Here is an 18,844-nt window from a genome sequence, read left to right on the forward strand (position 1 = left end):
CCTTCTCGGTTGCAGGCAAGATGGCGAAGTCATCCACTGGAGAAATCACGGTTTGGATGATCGGAGTGTCAACGACCATCCGGTTCGAAGGACCAGATGATAGAATCAGCGAGAGCAGCAGATACAATTCCAGGTAAGTTTACCCAGGTAAGTAGATTTTAGCACTTTCTTCCAGCGGACTTCTTCAGGCACAGGTAAGTTTAATTTCTTCTCTTTCAGGTGGCTTCTTCACGGTTCTTCAGTTGCAGGTAAGTATGAGTTTTCACAACACTGTTTTTCACATTTGTTCAGTTACTAATTCACTTTATTGCAAAAGGTTTTAACTAATAACAACTTTATTTCACATGCTACATGCTAATAAATTTAATTCACTCCTCTTCACTTTGACGTTCTTATTGTTACGAAATTACAAGATAAAAGAGAAAGTCTTCTGCTTCTTCGACGACTTTTATAGTTGATCCATCGGAAATGCGTTGTCCCGGAACGTGTAGGAGGCAATATCGTTTTGGGCCACGATGACTACTTTTCGAAGATAGTTGACCTATTTCGAGAAATGACGCAGCTGACGAACAGATAGCGCTGATAATTCAATCATGTTTGAACAGTATTTTAGATGCAAAAGGGGATTGATGCGATCAAGTTGAAAAAATCCGAGATGTGTGGGGCAGCAGGCTGTGCGCGCGGATGACAGCAGAAAATTTTTACGCTGCGTGTTTTTTCGTTGTCGCGGAAAAAATTAATTCGGACGATGGTGAAGCAAAATGGATTGATGTACTACGCTACCCAGACTAAATAGTATGCATTTTGAAAAATGATTGATTTAGTGCTAACAGTGATTCGTTTAGAAATTGAAAAATTTGATTTGGTGTGCGCATTTGTGATTAGATGGTGCGGTGTTGACTTGAGTCGAAGTTGAGGCTGCAGTTAACATCCAGTGAAGACGGAGAAATCCTTTCGGTTAGCCGTTGAGCGGAAAAAAATGTAATTTCCCTAAAATGTGGTTTAATTGAACACACCAACGAGTGGCCATCGTTAGCAAGTGAATTTGTTTACGATAGAAATATGTCCGCTGAAATCAGTGACTGTCACCATGGTATTTGTAGAAAAGGAACAACATACCACGAATTAAAAATGAAGAAAATCAGCGAAACATGGAGAAAATTTTAGAAAACGTGGTGTTTATTTATGTGTTATATGGGCATATGGGTTTCAGAAGGTGAGTGAATATTATAATTGAAGCTGTTTTTCTACCTGGAAGTCCCGAGTCGGGACCTGACTAGAGACGTATTCATGGTGCCCCGCCGTTGGTCGCCAAGAGGTGCAGCTGTCAGGAATTGGATCACACATGGGGACAGCAATGGTTTGAAAAGGTATTCAGCTCATCTCTTTTGGTAAATTTCCGGTCTTGTGTGCAAGCCACAAATTGCATGCTCCGGATGTTTATTTTGCTTACCCTGAAAACTCAAACACACAAATCAACTTTAAATATGCATATCCAATTCCAGACCATTCCCGTACCAAAATCCCACCTCCTTTCTATTCACGAGGGCGTCGGTGAGTCGCTGGCATCTCGTTAAATAGATATCATCCCTTTCCTACTATTCCTTCCCATCCACATAACTTGTTTCTTATCGTTTCAGAGAGCGATCAATGGCGCTTAAGCCTAGGCTTGTTAGCCAGGACACATGGTCCAAATGCCTGTGCCCCATCCCTGAAGCAAAAAGGCCCATGGAGTGGCGCCAACCGATTGCGATCCCCAAGAAACGTCAAATTTCGAATCGGTTGTTTGTGCCCGTCGCCGCCATTACCGCTCGCGGATAAGTGGATATATTACTTCAAGAGCTGGTTACTCAGTGAGTAACTTGGAATAACCACGATGACACCACTGTTTAGGACCAACAATTGAAAAAGGCAGCAAAATATTTTTCCCAACAAAATATATAATTTTCCAAAATATACTAGGGCAATCGTAGCAAAAAGTTATTTTGTTAGTTGATATATGTTACTCTAATTATAAACGTGTGTGAATTAGCTCGAAATTGAGGTCCTGAAGAAGAGGTAAAAAAATGATACTCGTAACTCACGCTCAAATCAAATGTTTGCCCTGAAACTGATGCTGACTTCAAAAAACATGGACGAATCGCAACCGGCTGTACGCGAGTGACAAAAAAAAGCACAGCACAGAATCACAGTGTACACTCAGAAATAAAAGTTTACACGGAATTACTATTATTTTGTATATTGTATCCGCATCTCTCTCACTCTCTTTCTATTTTCATGCTATCAGCCGTTTAGCCTCAGGGAATTGGCATCCCTAACCCACCAATGCAATGTTTTCGTAGCCAGCATAACAGCGGCTCAAGCGTAGGGCTCAAGCTGACAACCTATCTTTCAACACAGCAGCATAATTTTAATGCGAGGTAAGAAAACAAGAAGACCATAACAGTCCCCTGTTTAGCCTGGGTTGAATCGAAGGGATTTATCAATCCAGGCGAAGCAAAGATTTCTTCACTCAGCCAAACAACCCTAAGATTTCCATAAGGCCCAACTTATGAAACGGCCTTTAAATAATTCATAATGATTCGGATGAATTTCATAAGGTCACTCTATAGACGAGTGCAATTCATCGCGGTCCGAGAAATTTGACACTAGAGCGGGGCCATTCCCAATCAGAATTGTTCAATTCTGATTGGAAATCGTTCACTGTATATAAATATGTAAATGTAGATGTAAATGTAAATATGTAAATAAAGTATGTTTTAATGTGCTATTTTGCTACACCTGGGAGTTTCAATCCACAGTCATGTCCCCCGGCCATCCCGAAATCCAGCTCGTAACATTTGTCAAACAACAACAATTCGAGTCAAGTACAAGACACTGAAGACGACCTTACAGTTCAGGTCGAAATCAAGGAATTGGCATCCCTATCCCATCAATGCAATGTTTTCGTAGCCAGCATAACAGCGGCTCAAGCGTAGGGCTCAAGCTGACAACCTATCTTTCAACACATCAGCATAATAGACGAGTGCACCGATGAACTGAATTTATCGCGGTCCGAGAATTTTGACACTACAGCGGGGTCGTTCCCAATCAGAATTGTTCAATTCTGATTGGAAATCTTTCACTTCTGATTGGAAGCGACCCCGCTGTAGTGTCAAAATTCTCGGACCGCGATGAATTCAGTTCATCGGTGCACTCGTCTATTTTAATGCGAGATTAGAAAACAAGAAGACCATAACAGTCCCCTGGTCGAAATGGACTTATCCACGGTCTTCTTTTCTCTCTGGATTGCTTCTTCTTTTCTTCTCTAACTGCGGGCAAAGTTTACTGTGGTGATTCCGAGTAATCATAGTAGGCCTAACGTTCAGAGGAGCAGTCTAGCAGAGAGTCCGTTTGTGGATGCACGCATACGCGTGGTCCATTTGTGGATGCATACTGTCACTTTCAAGTAGTACAATAAATAACTTCAATTGATTAATCCAGTAGTTTCTAATTAATTAGTGCACAATACCACATATTTGGCGACGAGACGAACCAGCAGCGTTTTGGAAGTATTCAGTAAGTACAATCTAACATTTTTTTTTTTACAAATGTTGGGATATCATACGTGAAAAAAACCAAGCCAAACAAGTAGTTGCCTAGGCAACGAACGTGGTCCGCTGAATTGGAAAAAAATAAGTTCCTTCATAAGGGACTGCCTCAGGAACGGATTTCATCCGTGGAGTCAGGCGAAAAAGTATTCAAGTTCAATCTTAAAGATGAACTGCCTCAGGGGCGGATTTATCCGTCGCGTTAGACGAAAAATATGAAGCCCTCCTCAATGGTGGACTGCCTCGGGAACGGATTATGTCCGTTGTGTTAGGCCTACTATGATTACTCGGAATCACCACATAAGGTGGACTGCCTCGGGAACGGATTCTGTCCGTTGCGTTAGGCGACAAGATTTCTAAGTGCCTCAGGAACGGTTTTCGTTGAGTCAGGCGATAATGGGTAGTCCATAGCAACTCGATAATGGGTCCATAGCAACCCTTTTCTGTGGTTAGACAAATAATAAACATTGTTACTAAGGGTATCAATCAGATGATAAACAAAACGACAAATTTGAAGATTTCCCAAAATTTGTAAGAAAGACTGTTTGAATGAAACTGTCGATATAATTATTTAATAATTCTTCAGAAATGGAAGAACAACTGTTCAAGCTACCCCCGTTCGAATGTGAAAGTGTCCCAATTACGGAGCTCAGGAATAAATGGTTCGACTACAAGAAGCAGTTCGAATACATCGCTGCCGCTCTGGGCAGAAAGAAAAAGAAGAAGCTGAAAAATATATTCCTTGCTGTTGCTGTGCGTGAACTCCAGCGAGTGTATGAGAGCCTGTCCGAGGATAACCAAGGAATCAGTGAGGAAGAAGAAGACGAGTTCGATCGCATGATTCGCAGGCTCGACAATTACTTTGCTCCCAAACAGCATGACACCTTCGAGAGGCATACGTTCTGGACTCAAAAACCGGTCGTTGGAGAAACACTGGATAAGTTCCTGCTGCGTGCCAAAGTCATGGCCAATAAATGTCGATTCGGATCATCGGAGAAAGAAAGCAGAGATGCAGCAGATATCGACAAGATTGTTATGCTGGCGCCCCCTGAGCTCCGGCGAAAGATTTTGGAAAAGCCCAATATCAACTTGGATGATCTCACCACCCTCGTCAATACCCACTTATCCGTACAGCACCAGATACGTGACCTTGGTCAACATGTGTCAGGTACAGGAACATTGCAGCTAGCGAACCGTGCGAATACGTTCGTCAACAAAATATCTACGGATAGTGACAGGTCACGTTCGGCGAACAAACGTTCCGCTGTGGATTGTGATCGCTGTGGGTTCAAAGCTCATAAGCCTGAAGTGAAATGCTCAGAAAGAGACAATAAATGAAATCACTGCAACCGTATTGGTCATTTCGCCAAAAAGTGTCATTTTGGTTCTAACAAAGGCACATGGAAGCGCAAGTCTTCATCTGAAAATCAATACAGCCGTGGTCCCAAAACACCAAAGGTTAACGCTGTAGACGAGATTCTGACTCCAGTCGTACAGACTCCACATGCCATGAAGCCAGAAACGCGTCCAGAAGTTCAAGGATATTTCGTCTATGCAATTAGCGATAACCATGACGAGATGGTGTGGTGCAGGGTGGGAGACATACTCGTCGGAATGATGATCGATTCAGGCAGCAAGTACAACATCATTGATGAGCAGACGTGGAATTTCATGAAGTGCAGGAATGCCGCCGTGAACAACGTGAGACCGTCCACCAAGCAACTATCAGCATATGCACAACAAAGTTCATTAGACATATTGTGCACGTTCGAGGCAGAAATAGCGGTCGTGGAGGGCAACTGCCTCAGTTTCGTTAATACTTTTTATGTGGTAAAAGATGGAAAACAGAATTTGCTGGGTAGAGACGCAGCAAAGCAATTAGGAGTACTGTTGATCGGCTTGCCTAGCGTCATCAACCCGGCGACAATCCAGCAAGTATCAGAGAGCATTATTGACAAGTTTCCTGTAATTAAAGGTAGTTATTAGAACTTTTTATCAATAAAGGTATTATCTAATCACATCCTGTGTCCGTGTACCAATAGCACTCCGTCGACAAGTTGAAGATCAGCTCAATAGACTGCTGAATTCCGGCATCATTGAAAAAGTTAACGGTCCCAGCCCCTGGGTATCACCCGTTGTAATCGTTATCAAGGAGAACGGCGATGTACGCCTATGCATTGACATGCGACGAGCGAATACTGCAATCAGACGAGAGTATCATATGATACCTACGCTTGATGATCTTCTGGCAAGGTAATGTACTAGAGACGTTGTTAAATTTTAGTTGAATTGTATTATTACTAAATTAAGTCCACAATTAGGTTGAACGGCTCCAAATGGTTTTCTCGACTCGACATTAAGGATGCTTACCATCAAGTGGAACTGCACGAGTCGAGCCGGTATATAACGACATTCATTACCCACCTTGGAATGTTTCGATACACCAGGTTGATGTTTGGGATCTGCAGTGCTTCAGAACATTTCCAGCGCATAATCGAGCAGATTTTAAGCAGCTGTGAAAACTCCTTTAACTTCCAAGACGATATATTCATACACGGAAAGACAGAGGCAGAGCATGACGCTGCTCTTGAGCGTGTTTTGCGTACACTGGAGGCACACAATGTCGTTTTGAACACCAAGAAATGCAAATTCAAGGTCACGGAAACAGAATTCTTGGGTCATGACATTTCTCAGCAAGGCGTTAGACCAACGGAGGACAAAGTAATGGCGGTGCAGCAATTTAGATCGCCTACGTCTGCCGAAGAAGTCCGCAGTTTTTTGGGTCTCGTTGGCTATGTTGGAAGATTTATCCCCGATTTAGCTACCAAAACATTCGATCTTCGACAATTGACAATCAGCGGTCAGAAGTTCGATTGGGCGACGAAACATGAAATAGCGTTCAACAATTTGAAACGAGCAGTATGCTCAGCCCCAACACTCGGATTCATCGATAACAACCGTCGAACAAGAGTGATTGCGGATGCGTCGCCGGTCGGTTTAGGTGCTGTATTAATACAGTTTGAAGACGAATGTGATGATAAACCAATTTTCATTTCCTACGCCAGCAAAAGCCTTTCGCCAACAGAACGTCGATATTGCCAAACAGAAAAAGAAGCGCTGGCGATAGTTTGGAGCGTTGAAAAGTTCATGTTATTCTTACTTGGGAGAGACTTTGAACTCGATACCGACCATCGTTCATTAACCGCAATCTTCAAGCCGACGTCACTACCTCCAGGCCGCATTGAGAGATGGGTGCTTAGACTACAACCTTTCAAATTTAGGATTGTATATAAGCCCGGAAAGCAGAACATAGCAGATCCACTATCTCGTCTCTCTTTGACGGCAGATAACGAAGACGTAGATAAATGCGGCGATCAACTGTACATAAGCGCTATCACGGAATCTGTAGCTGTAGATGTTTCGGAGATCAAGAATGCACTGGAAACAGACCCTGAGATACTTCTCGTCAAGGATGCTTTGTTGACTTCGGGTTGGGCTGATGATGCTGTTAGAAGCGGTGCCAAGAAGTACATACCCTTTCAAAACGACCTAACTCTCCTCGAAGGCTACGTGGTTCGTGGATGCAGAATCGTCATTCCTCAAGATCTACGTGGTAGAATGCTGCAGCTGGCTCATGAAGGCCACCCAGGGGAGACACTGATGATATCGCGACTACGTGACAGGGTTTGGTGGTGTGGCATGGATGAAGATGCAAGAAAGACGGTCAGAAGCTGCGAAGGTTGTCGTTTGGTAAGCAGGCCCTCAGCACCCGAACCGATGCGCCGCCGTCTAATGCCAAAAGAACCTTGGGTAGACGTTGCGATGGATTTTCTAGGACCTATACCATCACAAGAGTACCTCCTAGTGATCGTGGACTACTATAGTCGGTACAAAGAGGTCTGCATCATGAAGAAAATAACATCAGAAGAGACCATCAAGAAGATAGAGCCAATTTTCGTCCGACTGGGTTATCCGAGGACGATCACTCTGGACAATGGTCGTCAATTTATAAGTACAGAGTTCGAGGAATATTGTCATTCAAGAAATATATCCTTGAACCACACAGCTCCATACTGGCCGCAGGCGAATGATGAAGTCGAAAGACAAAACAGTTCCCTTTTGAAGCGGCTCAAGATCAGTCATTCAATGAATCGTGACTGTAAAACGGATTTGCTTCACTACCTTATGATGTATTACACCAACGCACATTCCGTCACGGGAAAGGCACCATCGGTTTTGTTACAGAACCGTCTGATTCGTTCCAAGATTCCATCAATAAGCGACATAGAAACAACACCACCTATAACTACTGAAGTTCAAGACAGAGACAGAATTGTGAAGCACAGGGGAAAAGAAAGGGAAGACGCCCGGTGTCATGCAAAACCCTCGGACATTCAAGTAGGAGATCGTGTATTGGTACAAAACCTTGTATCAACCGGGAAACTAACTCCAACATTCAACGGAATAGAATATCAGGTGATGGAGAGAAGAGGAAGCTGTGTGAAAATTATTGATCCTGTTTCAAGAAGCCTGTTTGAAATAAATGTAGCCCACCTCAAGAAAATCAGTCCGCAGACAACATCCAATGAGAAAACGTCGCCATCCGTTACAGATAATACGACCAGCAACCCAAGCAGCCAGGGATGGCACTCCGCACTGAAAATGTGCACAGTGCAGCTCATTTTCATATTAAAAACGCGCACACTTGCACTCACACTGAGGAGCATGCCATCCCTGCAAGCAGCAACCTAATGAACGACCAAGGTCAGGAACAATCAAGTCGTCGTCTACCTCGTCAGATGACTCGACCATCCTGGCACCGAGATTACTTCGTCAATCAACTGGAAGAAAAAGGGAGATGTGGTGATTCCGAGTAATCATAGTAGGCCTAACGTTCAGAGGAGCAGTCTAGCAGAGAGTCCGTTTGTGGATGCACGCATACGCGTGGTCCGTTTGTGGATGCATACTGCCACTTTCAAGTAGTACAATAAATAACTTCAATTGATTAATCCAGTAGTTTCTAATTAATTAGTGCACAATGGACTTATCCACCGATGAACCGAATTCATCGCGGTCCGAGAATTTTGACACTAGAGCGGGGCCGTTCCAATCAGAATTGGACGATTCTGATTGGAACAGACCCCGCTTTAGTGTCAAAATTCTCGGACCGCGATGAATTTGGTTCATCGGTGGATAAGTTCATACCACATTTACAAAAAATGACATATTCATGAACATCCAGCGACTGAAAGTTCACTGGATGTTCACCGGATCTCGCCGGATGCAAGATGTGAGCAGTGATTTTAGTAAACACGGCCCGCAGTTACCGTTTTACAGCATGCTGTTAGTTGGCGTGTGACGTCATCTTGGACAAGTTCATACGTATTTGTCAAAGGATGCAAATTCTTAGTGAAATTCAAAGGAACAGTACTTAACTATAGACACTATAGATTGAGCAATACGATTTTAGTGTGTTTTGTCGTGAATTTAGAGTGTATCGAGCGAATATGACGTCACGTGATCCATTGTCGCTATTGAAATCGTGACGTCATACTCGTTTGACTACACGAACTGACAGTTCGTTTGGCTACAGTTGTCTTCGTCTCCGCGAGTCTATGGAATCTATTGCGCATTTCCCACCCCACTGGACCCCTTTCGCAGTTAGTATAAATGCGGGATCGTGATTCTGCGCACTTATGCATTACAAAGTGCTGAATAAGTGCGCAGAAAACACCGAAACAATTCGATGCAAAATCGCAGTTTTATTCACGATCCCGCACTTATACTAACTGCGAAAGGGGTCCAGTTGGGTGGGAACTGCGGAATATCCACTTATCCGCGAGCGGTAATGGCGGCGACGGGCACAAACAACCGATTCGAAATTTGATGTTTCTTGGGGATCGCAATCGGTTGGCGCCACCAAACGGTGGGTGAAGGGGTGAGGAGGAGAATGAAACTGTTTTGACTTTCCCCCTGTGGTATTTTTCGGGACGTTCGGAGACGGTTTACGCTAACCACGTTTTTAACGAAAAGAAATATAAAATACTTTATTGCGCGACGGTCTGATCGAGAGTGACTAACTCAAGTCTAAACGGAAGTTGGCTGACGCCGTGACGGTGCACGCTAACCTGAAACTACCCATCGACTGGGTCGATTCGACCCGGATGTTCATGTTGTTAGCAGTTGTCATAATCCGGGTAACCCGAAAACCCAGATTCGTTGAATTTGGGTAAAGATCTGGGTAATCGGCACTTTGTCACTTTTCAGCTTGAGAATATGGCAGCGGTCAGGAGAACGCTGAAAACTATGAATGTTTTCGCGAAAAATATGCCGATAAATGACGGAAAAACAGTGGAATTATTCCGGGGAACTGTTTTCCAGCATCAGGTAAGTGAACAGCACATGGAAATCTCGATGGAAATTAAGAGCTTTTTAATTAAAATCTAAATTGAAAATAAATTAACAAAATCAAGGCCCCGGAGGAGCTGGGTATCGTTTACCCAGATTTTGCCACCAACATCGGTAACCCAGATTTGAGTAAAGGTGCCTTTACTCAGTTTAGAGTAACTGCAGTTTTGCTCAGTCTGGGTCGCTTTGACACCAATCTGGGTAACTGAGGGTTAGCGTGTGAGCTAAGCGGACGTGCTCGAACGCAGACCTGTCAAAGTGACAGTTTGACGCAAAGAAAATTGGGGGATAGTCAGCTCTAATGGGGATAGGATTGTGCGCCCAAGGTTGCTACACCCCAAGAAACGTCAAAATCCTAACCGGTTGGATATGCCCGCCGCCGCCATTAGGCCTGGGACACACTGGTGGTGTTCGTACCATGGTACAAGTTGTCAAGAAAATTATTCCAAGGCTATCTTGAATGAAGACAATTATCAGTATGAAACTCATTTCAAGATAATTGTACCATGGTACAAATACCACCAGTCTGTCCAAGGTTTTACCGTTCGCGGTTAAGTGGATAGTGTCTATATACACGGAAAAAACAGATTATCTAAAAAATACGTTAAAAGAACGCAAAATTAAGTAAACCACTTGAACTTTTTACCCAGCAGTGGGTTGTTTTCTCGCTCTCCCGCTCGCAATGTTGTCAAAAACAAAGCGAGAAGCAGCTACCTAGCCGATAATGTCCGTGCGAGAAGCCAAATTTGGGTTTTTTGCCGTTTACTCAAAAGTGGGTTTATTTCAACCCACTAGGGTACTTCGAAAGTCGACGCTAGGTAGAAAGAACTTTGCGATGGGTTACAATTTTCTGCCGGGATCAAACGGAAACTACCCACTCAGAGCTTTAACGCGGTATAGCCAAATTTGGGTTCTCGTACGGAAGAGCCGATATGAGTGAAAAGAACTTATATTTGGGCTGATTTCTGGTTCCGTGTACTTAACGTGCAAGGAACTACAAATGAACCCAAATTTAAGTTGTTTTGACGCAATCCCGGTCTTCCGTGGAATTACTCAAATTTGCGTCAAACAGCGATAGTGGCGAGTGAGTAGTTCTCGTTTGAGAGCGGCAAAAAAATTAACCCAGTGGTAAGTTATTTTCACCCAACGGAGGCCTCAATTGACGCAAATTTGGGTTAACTCAAGAAAACCCAAATTTGGCTTCTTTCACGGAAGAGCAGCGGATGAGTCGGTGCTTCTCTCTTTGTTTTCGAAAACATTTCGGTGGGGCGAGGGAGAAAACAACCCAACTTTGAGTTAAAACTTTAAGCAGTTTAGTCAAATTTGAGTTTTTAAAACTTATTCTTTGGGTTATAATATTTTTCCGTGTGGTTTTCTTTTTACTTACAGATATCCACTTATACGCGAGCGGTAATGGCGGCGGAGGGCACAAAAAACCGATTCGAATTCTGACGTTCCGTGGGGATCGCAATCGGTTGGCGCCAACAAATGGTGGGTGAAGGGGTGAGGAGGAGAATGAAACTGTTTTGACTTTCCCCCAAGAAACGTCAAAATTCGAACCGGTAGGACATGCCCGCCGCCGCCATATAGACCTTGCTCGATATGGACCAGTAAGGTATGTGCCAAAAAGGGAGAGAAAAAAAATAGACCTTGCTGGCGTTTATTCACCTTTCTCTTTCAAACATGCAGGCGGAATAGGATTTGTTGTCATCAGGAAAGGTTACTCGATGAAAACAAATCCTATCCCGCCTGCATGCTTGAAAGAGAGATGCGAATAAACGTCAGCAAGCTCTATTGAAGAACATGAAAAATATTTAATTTAATATTCAATTTATGTACATTTTATATACATTTTATATAATTTATTGAATAAATCTTAAAATAATATTTACCAAAAAGTGACCATGCTACATCATCCTCTACTAAAGGTACGAAAATTTGATTGAAATTGAGAAAATTTCAATCAAATTTTCGTAGGGTTAAATGTTGAGAAATTTTCCAGCTGATTATAAACTATTGCGAAGAAATGGTTGGGGTATTGAATACAAAAAAAATCACGAAACATTGTTGACAGGCCGTGTACACGGAGAGACGAAACTACCCAAAAGTGAGTTCTTTACACCCAACTTCGGGGTTGCATTACAGTCACTATATACACAGTCTGGCGGACTGTCACTTTCGACCGGAGCCAATCGAGCATGACGTCACGGTGTAGCATTTATCGGTGTGGACACTATGACGTCATGCTCGATTGGCTCCGGTCGAAAGTGACAGTCCGCCAGACTGTGTATATAGTGACTGTAGGTTGCATGCGTCAAGCCAATTTTGAGTTGATGGAATCGATGTTTTTGTTGGGTTGTTCCCGCTTGCTTCCATGTGAAAAAAATACCTAATTTTATGTTTTTTTACCCAACCGAAATTTTGACTAGGTTTTTTTTTCACTCAAATTTGAGTACTGTGCTAGAAACTCAGTGTTGGCTTGACGCACGGAACCAAGGTATTTATATAATGGAAGGTTAAGCAGGTCGTTTAGTTTGTGGGGAAAAGCAGAGGAAGCCAAATTTCAAAGGAATTTGCTGAGGGGGGGTGTTTGTTTTCAGAATTTCTCACGGTGAAAAAATAATGGCCGCTCAGCCAGTTTTGACATCTAAGACTACCTTAGAATATGTAAATACCTTGCACGGAACTGCAGAAGTTGGGGTGTTTCTCTCTTCACTCTCTGACAACAATAGAAAGAGCGCATGAAAAGAGAGATGAAAAAGAACTCAAAATTGAGTTTAGAAGTACCTAATTTTGAGTTTTTCAGTTTCTCCGTGTAACAAGCCCAGGTTAACCTAGAGTCCCTATAATTAGAGTCTGGCGGACTGTCACTTTCGACCGGAGCCAATCGAGCATGACGTCATGGTGTCCTCACCGATAAATGCTACACCGTGACGTCATGCTCGATTGGCTCCGATCGAAAGTGACAGTCCGCCAGACTCTAACTAGACTGACTCTACACGCTAACCCTCAGTTACCCAGATTGGTGTCAAAGCGACCCAGACTGAGCAAAACTGCAGTTACTCTAAACTGAGTAAAGGCACCTTTACTCAAATCTGGGTTACCGATGTTGGTGGCAAAATCTGGGTAAACGATACCCAGCTCCTCCGGGGCCTTGATTTTGTTAATTTATTTTCAATTTAGATTTTAATTAAAAAGCTCTTAATTTCCATCGAGATTTCCATGTGCTGTTCACTTACCTGATGCTGGAAAACAGTTCCCCGGAATAATTCCACTGTTTTTCCGTCATTTATCGGCATATTTTTCGCGAAAACATTCATAGTTTTCAGCGTTCTCCTGACCGCTGCCATATTCTCAAGCTGAAAAGTGACAAAGTGCCGATTACCCAGATCTTTACCCAAATTCAACGAATCTGGGTTTTCGGGTTACCCGGATTATGACAACTGCTAACAACATGAACATCCGGGTCGAATCGACCCAGTCGATGGGTAGTTTCAGGTTAGCGTGTAGTTTGAGCATTTCTGTTTCATGGAAAATCATTTTTTTATATTTTTGGCTGATGTTTAGGACTGTTCTGTATATCTCAAAATGGTTTTTGGTGTATTTTAAAGCGTATTTACATTTTTTGAAAATCATTGAAAAATTGATGTTTTAGTCACCTTTTAGAAGTCATTGTTTATTTTGTATTGAATCGCTACAATTAACATATTTTAAATTTTTCCCAAATCATTCTATCCTTGTTTAATAGTTTGAGGGAATCGAATACACTCTAAAATTATTTTCCTTAAAATTACACGGAAAATAAAATTTTCTGCGAAAAAAAAATTAAAATAATAATATTTCAACAATAATCATAAAATCTCAAAATGTTTTCATCTCAAAAAATCCGTTCCCCAAATTGCCTTCCAGGAAAAATATAAAAGTGTGGGGATGTTCAAAAATAAAAATTAGAAAAATCAAAAACTGAAATACACGAAATCGAGAATTAAAAGGAATCATCTTCCAAAACATGTTTATATCGATTTTAGATGACGAAAAATGATATTTAGATCAAAATCAAAAATTTGGGTATTAGAGGGTTAATTCGAGAGTTCGAAGGTATGCTGCTGTCACCAGGAAAAAGTTTACTGTATGCGTGAAGGACCGATTTTTTAGCATGGGGAAGCATAGGAAGTCAGTTTTCAAATGCTTCTAAAAAATTCAAAACAATATTTAATTTAAAGCGGGTTGGTGTGCGTGATGAGAAATTTAAATAGCAAACTTTTTAGCATATAATTTTGATTAAAAAGTTTTTTCCCAGATTAGGTACTGATTGTGTAGAAAACGAAGATTCTTATCCCGTACATCAATCCGTTTTTAATTAAATAATGTTTTGAATTTTTTAGAAGCATTTTAAAATTGACTTCCTATGCTTCCCCATGTTAAAAAATCGGCGCTTCACGCACATGGTCAACTGTGGTAATTTGCTTCGTAGTCCCCAATCATCAACAACAATTCTTTTTCGACATATGAATGAGTAATGACATACCTTCAATAGACCATTTGTACAAAAATGATTCGACGTTTATCACTTCGAACCGTTTGTTATTATTATCACAATTGCTTCCGTTGTCTGGTAAATTCTTGATTGTGTTGTCGCACACTCGTTTTATGGGTTCAAACATCCAACTGACATTACGCAGTAATGGTTGATTAAGTAATTTACGATAATGCAACCATTCTTCATCGTCCCTAGAAGAAATAAAACTTTGGAAAGATTCGGCAAACGTTTAAATTCTATGATAGTACTCACATAAAAAATAGGCCTCGTTCGCATTTATGCTTTTCGTTGTAATAAGTCCAGACCTGTGGCAAAGGATGTTTTGGAAATTTTCCTTCATATGCAAAAACACTTCTCATCATTTCAGGATCTTTTAAGAAAACTGCATTTACGTTAGCTATTTTAATTTTGAATACTGGTCCATGTTTTATGTGATGTTTGGACACAGTTAAGTGTAGCCTAAAAGAGATAAAAAGTATATCATAATCATATTAACCAGTTAATGAGCTATTGCCTGAGGCACTGTTCATAAACTACGTAGACTCATTTTTGGTCATTTGAGACCCCCTCCTTTCCCTCGTAGACATTTGTGTGTATAAATTTTTTGAAATTTATGAGCGTAAATTTTGGCCAAACCTATGCCCCCCACATGATTCTAAGTAGTTTATGGTCAGGACCCAATCAAATGATCTGGCTATCTTCGTACGTGATCAGAACTCAAATACACATAAAATCTTGTAGCTGTTTGGTCGAAAAATTATATATTTTTAGCAGTTTAACAGACTTGACGCAACTCACTTAAATTATCTCACAATTTTTTCGTTAAAAACTGTCGAATTAAAATATAAAACTACCCATTTGATAAATGTGTACTTAGAATGGCAATGGTCCATTTCTGTTGCTATAACATTTTGCTTAATTTATATAAATTTATAATCACAATAAATACGAAAATATTCAATTATTTATATATTATAACGTTGTCAAGAGTCCTACTGTAAGATATCATCAGCATAGACAAAAAAGTAAAATATACGTACGTTTTAGGATTTCCTAAATGGATCACATCATTGATTGTTCCGAGCAATTGGAATCGTCTGGGTCCCGGAAGATCTTTGAAAGGTCGAGCCTTACCGCTTGCCACGCTGCTCATTAATTTAATGTGAGACTTCAGTATATTGCTTGCGGAGCACATGTTCCTCTCTGTTGTTGCTTCATCCACGGGCTAAATCAAACTACTGGAACTGGAATACAACGCTGTTGACTTTGACCCACAGACATTGAAGCATACGCTCAATGGCTCAATCCAAGAATTGGCTGTTTCTCCCTTGTCTGTATTGTATTTGTGTAGTAGTATCAATGTTTGTTTTCATATAGAAACAGGTTGATGACTGAAAAATAATGAAACATATATGATGTGAACATATCTCGTGTTTGTTGGAACTTTCAACACATTTTATCTTATCAATAGTACCGTCAGTGGGGGTGTCATTAGGTCAAAATTGCATAGTCCATCCTTTTGTAGGTCGTAACAACAATATTTAAGCACTAAATCAATGTTTATTAATGGTACACACTTTTATTAATGGTACACACTTTCATTTTTATATTAATTAGGATTGTTCAAAGTATAAATGCTTCGAATTTAATTTTGACAATGTTGTAGCTTAATACTCCAATGCACGGTGACGTCATCAAGAAGTTGCTCTCTTTCTCTCCTACGGGGAATTAGAAAACAACAGGACCAACAGCTGTCAAATTTGACAAGTACTTCAGATAACATTGCTTGCCACGCTCGTTGAAAACTACTCTAAAGTGAGTCGTTTTCGACTCACTTTGGTACAAAGTGGAACAGCTCAAAATAGAGTAATCTGCCTTCACTCACTTTAGAGTAACTTTTGATTTTATCAAAAGTGAGTAGAAAGTGAGTAACTTGTAAAACCGCAAATTTAAAAAGTGAGTAGATGTAATTTTTTTTCTTTGTTGTGTTCTTTTTCTACCATGAAAAAAAAATCAAAAGAAAATTACAAAAAGCAACAAAATCGAACATTTATTTAATTATTAATGTCTGTTGATGAAAATTATACAACTATGCTCTGCAAGATCCTTCGTGGTTGTGGTGATCCTTCGGTGACCTTACGCTGCAACCGCAGTTCACGGGACACTCCGAGACACGCATAGCCTTGCCCTCTTTTATTAACTGAAAGCAATTTAAGATTTTTCTTAGTTTTATGTATTTACATACAGAGAAATTATTCAACTTACATGACTGTTTGCTTCAAAAAAGATAAATTTCTACATGTTTGAGACATGTTTGCCTTGCCGTCTGTTAGAATGCCTGTAAGAATTTGTTTTATTTCAAAGTAGATATTTCCACACTTTCATAAATTGGATAAAATAAAACTTACCTGCTGAACAACAGATGTGGTTTTCCATAATTTAGAAGAATTTCACGTAGAGATATTTATGTTATATAATTTTATTGGCAAGACGTCAGGACTTCGTAATGGCAGTTACCGGCACGAAATTTGAATAATGTTACTCAAAAATAGAATTCTGCCATAAATTTGAGCGGGTGAGTGAAAAACAGCTCACTTTGGAAAAAATGCCAAGTTACTCAAAAATGAGTATTGTCCAAAATTCAAACGTGTGAGTGGAAAATCACTCTGTTTAGAAGAATGCTGTCACTCTCTTTTTTGAATTTTCAATGAAATCGTAAAGTGAGTAGAATTCTACTCTCCTGAGAGTAGTTTTCAACGAGCGTGTGCAAATCAAAATTATTGAGGCTGTGAACCATTTCGCTTGTTCGTTTAACTTTTAGTTAAAATTTGACACTTCGATAGTTATTTTGAAAATAACCCTACTCCCGAGCAGGGTTAGTCTTGACAGTTCGATAGTTATTATTTGTTCGCAATGATTTGGCTGCGTACTGTATTTTGTTCCAAATTACTACTCGTCTCGACTGTCAAATTTCAAATGGGCCGCCGTCGTGGTTATTTTTTAACTTTTCGATGGCAAATAACTACTACATATCAAAGTGTCAAATTTTAACTAAAAGTTAAACAAATAAGCGAAATGGTTCACACCCTGAGTATATAGATACTCACAGACAAACAAACGTGGATGTTTAACCACATTCACTGTAAACGATCAATAAGCCAATCCGCTATCCCTTAAATCTAACTTCGATTGGCATAGTCTATTTTATGAGGCTAGTCAAACGATAGAAGTACGCGCTCTGATGTTTACGTTTTCAATCATCATCTGGTTGATGATGGTTAATGACCAAAGTATCTGAATATACAAGGTAAGATATTCCCGTAAATGTTTATGTATTAGTGAGAAAAAGAAAAAAAGCAAAAATTAGTTATGATGATTGCACAGATTTATATAGAAATTTCACTTTTCCAATGAATAATTTAAAGATAATAAATGTTACAATCTCGTTTAATGGCTAAAAATGACGACAATGATACGCTGCTCGAGCTTCAATGGAATTATAAATATTTTGAGTTCCGTAAGTAAAGTAAAATCAACGATTTTTATAGTCAAATATCAATTCAAATTTTGATGGACAAAACCTTGCAACGATCGCACTTTATTTAAGTATAATCTTACATTTAATACAATGCACATAAATTGCAAACTTACATTAAAATCTTCTTCATTTTTTTCAAATCTCGTTTCAATGGAGCATTCAAAGGCTTTTCTAGCCGTTTTACGGATTGTTTTTGTTGAAAAAATTATGATTAGTGGATGCCCGGACCGTCCGACCTAAATCTCTTGTAATTATTACTGTGGAAATCTCCACCAGATGTAATTATTACAAGTACCAAAGCGGACAACAACGATGCAATTGATGGAACAAATATTGTGGAAATCTCCACCTGATATATTTGTCCCAGGACCCTTTAGTGAAAAGGAGAGTTCTTTCAGAGAAAAACTCTCAACCAAAAATAATGTTCTCAATGTTTATTACACTTACCAAATGTAAGCTGGCATAACAGCGTGAGCGCCTGAATGGATTAATCGATCTCTCTAAAATAAAAGCTCTCATTTTTGAGTAGCGCCCATGCCGCACAGGGACTGTGTTGAAAACACACATTTTTTTAAATTGCTCGCACGCTCACATTTTTGCAAAATATCAATATTTTTCGGTATTTGAAGGTGGTTTATAAACCCAGTGAGGTTGCCATGTCGAAATTATTGCAAAATACATGCTCATATGAGCGTACGAGCAATTTAAAAAAAATGTGTGTTTCGAACACAGTCATGTGCGGCATGGATGTTTACTAAAAATGTGCAG

General features: G+C 40.4%; 1 protein-coding gene across 1 annotated transcript; it reads right to left on the reverse strand.

Moving 5' to 3' along the window:
* Positions 1–398: 398 nt before the first annotated feature.
* On the reverse strand, positions 399–16,496 carry LOC134285350 (cytochrome P450 315a1, mitochondrial-like). Its single transcript, XM_062845938.1, has 5 exons — positions 16,013–16,496; positions 15,579–15,929; positions 14,791–14,997; positions 14,527–14,729; positions 399–562 (listed from the first exon to the last, which is right to left on the reverse strand). Exons 2-5 carry the CDS (start codon positions 15,731–15,733, stop codon positions 399–401), a joined length of 729 nt encoding a protein of 242 aa, XP_062701922.1. The 5' UTR covers positions 15,734–15,929; positions 16,013–16,496.
* Between the last annotated feature and the right edge of the window lie 2,348 nt (positions 16,497–18,844).

Source organism: Aedes albopictus, chromosome 1, assembly GCF_035046485.1.
Source record: "Aedes albopictus strain Foshan chromosome 1, AalbF5, whole genome shotgun sequence".
Taxonomy (NCBI): domain Eukaryota; kingdom Metazoa; phylum Arthropoda; class Insecta; order Diptera; family Culicidae; genus Aedes; species Aedes albopictus.